The 12,442-nt window shown below is 30.2% G+C and overlaps 1 protein-coding gene across 2 annotated transcripts in view; it reads right to left on the reverse strand.

Moving 5' to 3' along the window:
• Positions 1 to 12,442, reverse strand: part of LOC143225641 (mdm2-binding protein-like) — a 134,990-nt gene that overhangs the window by 107,321 nt on the left and 15,227 nt on the right. For both annotated transcript variants that reach the window (XM_076455432.1, XM_076455439.1), the window contains exons 3-4: positions 7,204 to 7,346; positions 846 to 904 (exon numbers count right to left, since the gene is read on the reverse strand). In XM_076455432.1, coding sequence (XP_076311547.1) covers positions 846 to 904; positions 7,204 to 7,346 — 202 coding nt within the window. The remainder of the gene's footprint in view (positions 1 to 845; positions 905 to 7,203; positions 7,347 to 12,442) is intronic.

Below are 12,442 nucleotides of genomic sequence, written 5' to 3' on the forward strand. Positions count from 1 at the left end.
TTGTGTGGAATTTTCATTGCCATTTTAAAAATATTCAATGGAAAATTGCATGTAGTGTAAAAACAGCTCTTTCTGTTGGTTATACACATTTACAGAAATAATGTTGTGTGCAAAATCACATGACTATGTGTAGAAAGTGAGCATGGCTTCTGTCAAAATTCCCAAGATTTATATTTTCCTTTCTTAGAACTTGCCTTATGGAATTTAACAAGCAGATGTGTAAACAAAGCAATTAATCTAATTTGTGTTTATACAAAGTCTGAATGCTAAGGGCTTGTAAATGTTTGTGAATCACAGAACAACAAAGCCACAGATTAAGTTCTTTGGTAAAAGTTTAATTTGAAATATAGGAATTAAAACATAACTAATATAAAACATTGAAGTATAACACATTATAATGATAATGTAATTGGTAGTAAATTGAATTAAAACATAAATAATATAAAACATTGAAGTATAACAAATTATAATGATAATGTCATTTGTTGTAAATTGCTTAATTAAATTTTGAATCTAACCCAGTAAAGTTTATTTTTATAAAAAACATTTAAAATATCCTTGAAATAAGCATTATCTTATTGATTCATATCTCTAATTAATGTTTAAAAAGGTTTAAGAACCTTTTGCACTGGAAATGGGTCTCAATATCGACCCTATAAAAGATCCTGACAGGAAATAATCTGTTAGTTTGTAATTTTTAAAATCAAACAAGTCATATAAAACAATAACAGATTAAAAAAAGAACTACGTTTTCACTCATTATAAAAAATATAGTTCTTTTTTTCAAAAATATTCATGATGTATCCAAAGATTAAATTACTTTTAAAGCACAACATTTAACTCACCAGGTGGTTTCAGCTGGTCTCCAAGGGAATGAATCTCTTCAGCAATGATTGAAATGGTTCTAAAATATTGAGGTATAAATTCAAGTGTAAAATAATGACTTAAAAGATACAGCAAAAAACAGAGAATTATTAATATTAATAATACTCCACAAGTGAGGTTATAACCTACATAGCACACAGGAGATCATATGATAACTCGATGTTGGAAGGATTACACAACACTATTTTTGCTTAATTGACACGTTACACGTGCAAAGACACTTGACAGTAGATTTTATAAATTCAATATTATAGAACTAGTATGTAAAGAACTTCTAAAGAACAATAAATAAATATCTTCTGATACATCACCTTTGAGCTATAAAACACTTAAAAATTGACAATATGACAAATTACAAAATACCTGCAAAATATTCATAAAGCTTGTGAAAAAAAAAGAGTTGTCATGCCCAAGATATTAATAAATCTAACAGAACTGTTTAAAAAGACTTAGGAATACAAATAGCCAGGGGCAAGAGAAGCCATGAGATGACATTTGATGGGAGGTCAGAAGAATTATGCAACACAACCAGACGAGATGATCTGGGTTTGAACTGTAATGAAAAGAAACTGAAAGAAAGTTAAGAACATCAGATAACTTTCTCAGTCAACCCACATTTTAGGTTTGTGTTTGTTCGTGTTTTCTTTTAGCAAAGCCACATCAGGCTATCTGCTGTGTCCATCAAGGGGAATTGAACCCCTGATTTTAGTGTTGTGAATACGTACACTTACTGCTGTTCCAGTAGGGGACCCAAGTTTTAGGAAGGAAGGATTAGTAAAAAAATATTAACCTGCTGTTGTGAAAAAAAGGTGAAGAAAAAATCTAAAATAAATATATAAAAGTGGTGTATCTTCAAAACAAAAGGAAAAAATATGTAAAGGTAGCAGAAAGGCAAAGACTCAGTCAGAGAATTTTCAAGGGCCTTGAGAACTAAAAAAGATTCTAGTTTAAGGCATTCTTGAAACAAAAGATGATGCCTCTCAGAAGAGGAACTGAAGATGGCAAATGTTCAAAAGTGTCTGAAAGGAAAACAAAAAAATGCATCTTCCATTTCAAAGTTTTTAGGACTTTATTGAAAACAGACAGATTTGGGTCCTGAAAAACAGAGTGCAAGACACAAGCTCCCACAGGACCAATGTTAAAGGGTGGTTCCAGAAAACAACTGATTACTGAGCCTTCTGAAATCTAGCCTGTTGAAAAAGGAGACACTAGAAAAGAGCCCACAATCAGGAAATCTCCCATAAGGTTTCTTCATAAAAGAGGGGCACCAAAATAAAACTGAAAGACTGTAACTTTAAGAAATAAGAGATTCTACAAAAGCAAAACCTAGAAACAAAGAAACTAAGTGTACTGGGCAACTGATAAAGAATGGATAACAGTAGTATGATGAATAAGTGTTTTCTTATAGCAAAACCACATTGGGCTATCTGCTGAGTCCACCAAGGGGAATCTAACACCTGATTTTAACATTGTAAGTCTAGACTTACTGCTGTACTAGTGAGGAACCAAATAATAAGTCTGTACAACTTTCCCCAGAAAGGGTTGCAGTGCAAAACCTTAGAAGGAAGAGGTAAAAAGGGAAGAAAACAAAAAAAACAGCAAGCAAAACATAAATATAAGCAGATTAAGGATCAAAGAGAGTCAAAGCTGGAGAAAAAAATATTATCCTCAAGCTAGAAGAAAAGATTCAAAAAAGATTCAAAAGATTGGAGTTCTAGAAACAGAAGAATAAATACTACTATAAGCCAAGAAAAGTCTCAAACTTGAAGAGTGTGCAGAACAAAGTTGACAAAAATCTGCAATAATGCAAAAATGAGGTAAAGGAGGAAAGAGAATAAAAGAAATCTTATAGTGTTGAGGCATATGCAAGACATACACCCAACCAGAAAAAAATAATTCTGATAAGAGAAAAACAACATCACACCTGAATTATCAAAGCAGCAGAGGACAAAGGTGGATGTTACCTAATCTTCGGCAAGGACAGAAGAGCCAGAAGCAAAGAAAGGATGTAGGAAAAACTGGTCAAAGTCATCTAAAGACAAGGCAAGCTTAGCAGAAACTACATAAGTAAAACACTGACTCCTGTGTCTCAGACAAATAATTTAAGATAGAACCAACTATGATATGTACAACCATGGTTACACTGCTCACCATCAAAGTACTTCTAGTTGCAACTTTAATATAATGAGCAACTTGTGTGGAGGAGAATCTTGCTCTCATAAAATTGAAATGCAATTGATAATAATATTAATATTATTATTTTTACTTTTTTGTTTGTCGGTCTGGTACCTCTGTGCTATTTAGCCATTGTGATACATTAGCTGAAAGTATTATTGTTTTCTATTCTTCTTTATTTCTGTTTTCTCTGTTGTACACCATCATTTCTGTATTGATGAAACCATTAGTTATCAGCTTTTGATGAAACCCTACCACAAAGAGGAGTTAACAAAGGGGAATATTCTTTTCAAAGAAACCATATCACAGATTCCAGAATGTAAGTTCTAAAACCTAAGAAGGCAAATCAAAATAACAGAAGAAAATAATTTAAAAATTTTTAAATGAAATGCAGTTGTAACATTCTTTCTCAAGATCCAAAGATGAAGTTAAGCAAAACAATTTTAATGTTACATGAATATTAAAAATAATAAGCAAAAAACCCTAAAATTAATAATAAATAAATAATAACATTACTGTAAATTGTGGCTAAAGAAAAGAATAAGGTTTTGATATACACAAAAAAAGTGTTCAAGAGAAGTACTGTATATGTAGGACGTGTTGCCTTCCTACTGGTAAGGGGAAATAGAGTAATATGAACTGCATCATAGCCTGATTGTGATCACATTATTATGTGCAGTGGAAGGTGTTTTGTTTGAAGACTTGGTGCATGTATAAAATATTTTTGACATTACATGTATGTTTATACCTTTATCAGTCAAAAAATATGGATAGAGTAAAAAACTCAAATGCTGTTCTTTAAAAAGTATCATACTACTATAGCTGAACAACAAAAAGGCCACATACTTAATAAATGAATTTTACTAGTATTTACTAAATTATCTGTTATAACTGCAAACAAAAGTGCATATGGTTGAAACCAGTCACATGCTCACTGAATATACATAAAAACACTTGTGTAGCATTTCAGTTGAAGATAAAAGTAAGTCTGTAACTCAACACTTTAATAAAGTTGGTCAATTTATTGAGTATTTAAAATACTTGTCATAAACCAATCAAGAAATCACAGTAAAGTAAAATTAAATTAAGTTATATAAATTCTTTTAGTATTAAGGAATGGTTAAGCTTTTCATAAAGTTTAAAGTTTTATTTCTTGTATTGTATTAAACTTATTCAAATTATTTCTTTTTTAATTTGTTGATTTTAACTGGTTTTTATATCTTTCTTAATAATATTTTATTTCCTTATCTTTAATCAATAACTCATCACTATTTTCTACAGTTATTGTAGTTACCATATTGTTTAAATTAAGTTTCTATTTTGTGTTCTGCATTCTTTTCAGAATGTCTTGCAGCAGTTTGTCGTTAAACAAATGTACAAAGGGTCAATTTGTACTGAAGAAGGAATGTTGACTATAATCTTGAATTTACTACGTTTATCTATATAAAATGTGACAAGCCTTTAATGAAATGTACAAGTATGCCGTGTACAAAAAATCAGATGAGTTACTAAAGTATTTGTAGCCAACACATCTATGACTCACTCTTGACAAGCTGGAATGAAAGGTGATATTCGTATAAAGAATAAAAATACTTTCCTCCACCATACAGTTTACTATATTGCACTTGTATAACCTCAAGAACCTTCAAAATGTATATCTACAGTTTTTCAACATTTCTTTTTAATAAATCTGGCATTTACTCTCCTTTAAAACAAAGTGTTGTTAAATCAACAGTGGAGGGTAAAATAAAGAATTCATAATACCATGCTGAATGACACACTATAAAAGGTTGTGACATGTGTACAGTAATCCCTATCCTGTCAGGTTTATCTGACAGTCTTGCAACTAATTTCTAAAATATCACCACAGAAGTTGACTTAAAACTGACATGTAACATGTGTTGTTGGAAAAAGTTTTTTTAAGTATAATATATACATTCTGATCTCATCTGTTTACACTTTACCTGATGATGCCCTAAACAAACTTGGCCAAGAAATATAGGAAATTATTCTTGATTTTGTATAAGTAAATAACTGTGGTTTAAACTGTTTATTCTTTTTACTAACACGCATTCTACATTTGATTTTAATTAGATCATATACACGAGTTAACAATACAGTCTCAGTTAAATTGACTAAATGTTTCTATACTGTACCTTCTAATGTTTTTTGTACCTTCACAAAATTCCACAAGGTTTTGGTGAGCATTAAGAGCCTTTTATAGAATGAAATTAGAATTATTTTAAAGTATTTTCACTAAATATTTCTCTATGAATATATGGAGTCAAAGTGTTGACTGTTCAGAATGCAAAGTGACTTTCATGTTAAGATCAAAAACACTTTTATTCATTTGAAAGTTTCTGTAACTTTTAAAACCTCCTTCCTAAATTTCAAATATTTTTCTGTAAAAATTTATATTTTTTCTGTTATTTTCTCTACCTAACTTTATAAAAGGTCAGTCAATTTGACCAACAGTGTAACCACCATAAACAAATATGAAACTAATTTAAATTACTTTTTTTTTCCTTTCTTAAATGATTTCAAATTCTAACATGAAACTATATTTGTTTATCCTAAATAGCTTGAAATTCCCACCAGAATATCTCTGTTTCTACTAAAATGTTATGGCTTTATTGCCCTTTGAACCATGTCTAACTAATAATCCTATCACACAAATTGTAAATCACTTGGTGAACATTTAGCTCACACTACCTTGTGGAATGTCATAATGCACAGGCTATTTGTGAGCTGCCCTTGAGCATGCTTCATGAAATATTATTTTTTCTTTATTTCACCTAATCTAACCTAAAAATAATTCTATTTTTTATACTTTAAATAGTTTTATAATAAAAAATAAAGAATAAACATGACAACAAGAAATATTGTACAAACCTGGGTATTATTTTCTTTTGTTGTTAAGTGATGATGAAACTCAATCCTACTTTTTTTATATTACTGGTACTAATACACTCATATTTTTTTATTTATTTAAATATTGTACATAAGAACACAGAATAATAACACTTAAAAAAGCAAAGTCCTACAAATATCATTATTTTTCTAACCTTCTAACTACATAATATCAGCTGATTTCATCAATGTGTTTCCCATGTGAATAAAGTTTGAACTGGGAACAAAATAGACATTTGTAAAGAAAACAATGGAATATAACACATCGTTAGATACATTAAAAATTTAGCTTTCTACTGCATATAAAGAATGTAGTATCAAACATCAGAAAACTACTGGCAGTTTGTGAAAGACAGGATGTAACAGAAAGACGTAACAGGAGTGGTCTGATTTCCTAGTTTAAGGCACTGGAATCAAGGAAGATTGAAAGCTATAAAAATTATGCTTTGCTTAGAAATAAAAATATTGTAAGTAACTCACGTTAAATTTTGTACTTCTTTGAGTGGTATTAAATATACAAAAAAAAACGATACACCTAGAGAACAAATGCCAGAATTCTAATACTGAGGGAACTGAGGATTTTCTTCTAATATTGTTTTATAAAATCAAGTGCTTAAACTTATATAATATTCAATTATAAGGTAATAACTACAAATTAATTCCAATTTTATTCGTATACCATGATAATAAAGTAGTTTAATCAAATTTTAAGTACAAAACAGTTAAACTTTGTAACATGCACAGAAAAGGATACCCATAAGGAATGAATTAAACAAAACACACTGTTACTATTTAACATTTCAGTACAACATTAAATAGTCTGTTTACAAATGTGAAAACCTGAAATGGCTTCTGCAACACAATAAGCATGCTCTTTCTGTAAAGCTTTATCTATACTTTTATAAACTTCAACATTGAAAATTGTAACTATTGTTGTGAAGGTAGCTTTGTTTAAGGATAGATGTAATGTTTAATATTGCTAATACACACTATTACACAGAATACCTTTATTTTGTTCTATATTTCACAGAGTATTGTGAAAGAACTTTCATAAATTTAAAAGTTGTTTCCAAATACTGAAAAAAACTTGGAATGACTTATTTTGTAACATTTACTCAAAGAAAATGAATAACAGAATAAAACACTTTCAATAAGCATTGTAACAACTTGAAATGTCAGAGTAGGAATAAAGTGCATGCAGTCCAACCTGATTATTATAACAATAATTTTCACCTGAATTTCCTGCTGTCATCATGTTGTGATAAAACATCACAATGAACAGTCTTTTCCTTAAATTCTCCTAATAATGTAGTCAGACATTCTTCAAATACAGATCCAAGTGCAATTTGTTTCCAACTTACTGAGTCTTCAAAAATCTAATGAGAACCAAGTAAAATAACTGATGAATGTCACTTATATTTTACCTACAAGTAGAACTGGGTAATATTGATTAATCTATTACCTAGGAGGATCAGTCATAGATTAGTGTCATTTAAAACACTCAATTCAAATTACAACTGAATCAACTAATGTCACAAAAACAGTTGAATAATCAAACTTTTAGTGTTTCCAATTAGTATCATTGTAAATTATTCCTAATATCAAAGTAGTTGGAATATTTAATTTTGATTTATAATATTATTTTAGATTAACTCAGAGCTGTTCATCTTAATCAACTGATGTCTTGGCTCATCAAAATAATCAGCTAATAAAAATTAGTGTTTCCAACTATTTGCAATTATTCCAACTATCCAAGTCTTGTAAGGATAATGAATTAGTGGAATGTAACTGATCAATAAACCCAATAATAAATCACTTATTAAATACAACTAATTATCCCAGTTCTACCAATCAGTCATGCTAGCATAGAAAGAAAGACAGTTTGGCACTCTTGTTTAGATAGTACGAAAAAGAATTATATTTTAATGTAAAGCCCTATTCTGGTAAGTATGTATATATGTTAAAATACAAAAGAGATAAAATAATAATATTTTAATTGAAGAATATTCTTTCAAAACAATGATAGTAATTTTTGAAGGTGACTTTTCTCTAAACATCTAATTTCTTATAAATTCTAATTATGTTGTCAGACATTCTTTGAATTCAAATCCAAGTGCAATTTGTTTCCAACTAAATATTAATATGATCTCCATTATGGAATATGAGGTCACAAAGTTGTTTACAGCATGAAAGAACTCGACAAGAAAAGGTTTTTCATATTTCAGAGAAAACTAATTAATTTCAATATTATTGCTGCAGTGTTAAGACGTGATTAGGTGGTCAAGTGACAAGGAACAGTGTTCTTTAAATTGTCTAATTCAATAGAGTTGGCCAAAATATAAAAGCTTTCTAACAAATATCCTCACATTAGTTTCCTGATTAATATAATTCAGTAGTTCTATATAATTTAGTGAAATTTATGTATTGAATTGCATGCTTCTATTAGTCTAGAAAAATGGAGGTCGTAACTTGTATAAAAAAATTCATTTATATTCACATGAGGTAAGTACTGAAGCTTTAGATCTAATATTTAATAACACGTTCACATAGTTCAACATGAATAATGGTTGTACAACAATGTACTACTACTAAGGATCTGAACAACCAACTAGTTACTTGTATGGAAATCATACTAAGTTCTATATAAAAGTGTACAGTAAATTTCAAATAGCTGTCATTAAAAAAGTGAAACTTTAACTGAATTGAAAGTAATTACAGTTGAAAAGCTTCAACCCATTATTACTGTAAGAACCTAGTTATGTACAAACTACTAAACTCTGATATCTTACAAATTATTTTAAAGCAGAAAATAAACTTTTACATTTTAAAACTGTTGGTTGTCATTTGAAAACACTTTCATATAATAGAAAAATATTTTATACTGCTTTTGAACTTTATATGAGATTGGTTGATTTAATGTAAATCCCTAAATCACCATAAAAAATGAAATTATTCCAAAACTTTCCTTTTTTTTTCTCAAACAACTAAATCTTTTAACAGAAAACAACTGTTTATCCTAAGTTGCTTAAAACGTGTAATAGTATAAATCTTTTATATACCTAAATTTTATTGTTTCATTGTCAATTGAACCATATCTAAGTAATATTTGCACCATATAAATTACAAATCATGTGAGGAATGTGCACCTCACACTACAGTATTGAATTATATATAGTGTACAAACTACTCATAAACATACTGCATAAAAATTATTATTAGTTATTATCTCACATTACAATATGTAACAATATTTTTACTTTTTCTTGTTCTTGGACAGAAAGTGTTATTTCCCAATTTCTTGTGCCTAAATAAATGGAAAAGACCTATTTTTCTCTTCAAACTTCACTTTTGTGACCTAGAAGCATATAATGAAAACATAATGGGAGACTATATTTGGGGGCTGATACGTGAAAGTGATTTACGTTACAGTTGCAAATCTCAAAAAACTACTCACTTCTAAACTTGTTCATTTTTGTATAACTTTAGTATAAATACATGTAAATCTTGATTCCTATGTTGTTTTATTCAGACCTTATGTAAATGAAAATGTGCAAATTTGCCCAGTTTTACATAGAAAATGGTTAATTTCTAAATTTCATTATCCAGGTCACAAAAGCAAAGTTTGAAGAGAATAATGACCATTTTCTGTACTTTTACAACATAAGCAATTAAGAAATAACACATACTATCCAGGAACAAAATTTGTGTTGCATAGTGTTATCTATCCCCAAAAAAATTAATTTTTGCATCTTAGTTACTTTTATAATAATAATGCACATCAAAAACAAGAAATAATGTCCTTACCTCTGTCTTTTTTTTGCTATCGTCTATCAATGAAATATAATCCTACTTTTTTATATAATGGTACTACTACGTTAAATAACAATGCACCAAAGGATATAGAATAACAACATGCAAAAATGAAACAATGTTTTATAGCAATCACAATTTTTCTGGTTTTCTAGCTGTGCCACAAAAGCATTAAACATTCAGCTAAACTAATCAATATGTTCCCATGGGAATCAAGTTGCAACTGGAAGGAAAACAGACAATTCTCCGTATGAAAACAATATACATAATATATCATTTTATACAGAAAAACGCTAGCTTTCTATTGTTATAAATAGTGCAGTATTGAATGTCAGAGAAAATGATTGACAAATGTGACTGAGGGGTATAGCAAGTGGTCTGATTTTCTATTTTATTGCTCTGTAACTAAATAAAATTGAAAGAACAAGTAATTTACATTAAGTTTCATACTTCTAGGAGAGGTAGTAAAAAAATTAAATATTGAAAAAGGGAATATTGAGAATTTTTTAAACATTTCCTTATAAAATTAAGAATTTAAAACTTAAATCATTTATTATCTACATTCTAATGCTGAGTTTATTAATATACATTGATTATAAATTAGTTTGATTAAATTTTAAATTAACACCAAGAAAGGTGGTAACATGCACATTTTGACCTACTTGAGATGAATGGGCTATCATGCAGTTTATTGTCATTAATTAGTACAAGGTCTGTTAAAAAAATACGCGGACTGTTTGAATTGCGCGGCTCCAGTTGGTTCCAGGGGAATCCGCTTGGTGTCGCTAGGTTCGCACAGATCAGCTGATTACGACGCCATTTCCCAATTGCAGATATCTTCAATTGTGTATTACCTACGCAGTTTTAAGTGAAGTGCGATTTTTTTGTTTGGCGGATTTCAGAATGAATGACCTAAAGGAGCAACGACTTGCTGTGAAATTTTGTGTTAAACTTGAAAAATCTGCGACTGAAACTTCTGCTATGCTTAACACGGCTTACAGTGATGTTGCTATGAAGTGTATGGCATGTTTCAAGTGGCATGAATGTTTTAAGGATGGTCGACAGTCCATTGAAGATGATGAGCGTCCTGGACGTCCTTCCACGTCAACTGACGACCCACACGTCGACAAAATCAACACCTTGGTGCGGGCAAATCGATGCCTGACTGTCAAGGAGCTTGCTGAAGAGTGTGGGATATCAGTTGGATCTTGTTACGAGATTTTGACCGAAAAATTGAAGATGCACCGCGTTGCTGCAAAATTTGTGCCTCAGAACTCGCGAGTTTTTGGCCAAACACTCGATCACTGTTCTTCCCCACCTCCCCTACTCACCTGACCTTGTTCTTTGCGATTTTTTCTTGTTCCCCAAACTCAAAAGACCCTTGAAAGGAAGAAGATTTGAGACGATTCCCGAGATTAAGGCAAATGCGACGAAGGAGCTGGAGGACATTACAAAAGAAGCGTACCAGGACTGTTTCAACAAGTGGAAACACTATTGGGATAAGTGTGTGCATTGGGGAGGAGAGTACTTTGAAGGGGTCCCAGACCTGTAACTTCTAAATAAAGTACATTTTGTTTTATGATGTCAGTCCACGTATTTTTTGAACAGCCCTCGTATGTGTGCATATTTTGCATGTGGGGTGTTCTGTGGTGGATACTCAGTAACCTGGGGGGTCAAAAGCTTCATGCATAAAGGACATGGTAGTTTGGGTTAACTAGAACCCTGGTCTTGCTATTTGATGTTAAAAATTTTGTGTAGACAGCAGTTGTGAAACTAATTGAGTTATTTAAAGCAATGTTTGTATGTGGTCTCAGTCACATATCCATACAGGAGGGTGGTGGTTACAACTGTTTAATGTATACTGATACACAAATCTACACAGTTATACATAAATCTATGCACACTTCTCAAATGAGTGAAGAACTTAATAAAATAGAACTGGGTATTGAGATATGGACTCTTACATATCAAATCTGAAATATACTACAGATGTCTTGCAGATAGGAAACACAATTTCAATAGCTCAAAAAATATACAGTAGTGATGACTGACTCAAGACAAAGTGAAAAAAGCATCAGTACAAAAGATAGCAAACAATAGCTACATACACAGGGCGAGAATGATTCATAGGAAAATTGAAGAGATACACATGTACTTCTGCAAGTGTCTTAGGAAAAAAATAACACATGTGTCCAATGTTACACATTTGAAAAATTATTGATTTATCCATGCTGAAGTCATAATCAAAATAACAATATACAGAAAATGTTATGACCTAAAACTTGTATTTGATATAAAATGTAGGTAAAATAAGTAAAGCAAAGAAAAAAAAAAGCTAAAACCCAACCAAACTCAGATTTTTTAAAACAAATTTATATATATATGTATATATAATACATTATACAAGCCTTTTCAATCAATATAACAAAGTTTCTTGAACAAAAATAAATTTATCACCTTACGTCTTGATACTGTTATGTATTCTTACACTGTTTTGTTGCACTTCATTATCCTAGCTATAAAATAACGTGTACTTAAATAAAACATAATTTACATTGTCTTATTCGTTCTTGTATTAATTCCCATGAAGTAAGTTTATTATCACTTCTTATCACAAAAGTGACTGTATACCAAGTATGGAAAAACTTTACAGAATAACGTA

This window comes from Tachypleus tridentatus, chromosome 1, assembly GCF_004210375.1.
Source record: "Tachypleus tridentatus isolate NWPU-2018 chromosome 1, ASM421037v1, whole genome shotgun sequence".
NCBI lineage: Eukaryota > Metazoa > Arthropoda > Merostomata > Xiphosura > Limulidae > Tachypleus > Tachypleus tridentatus.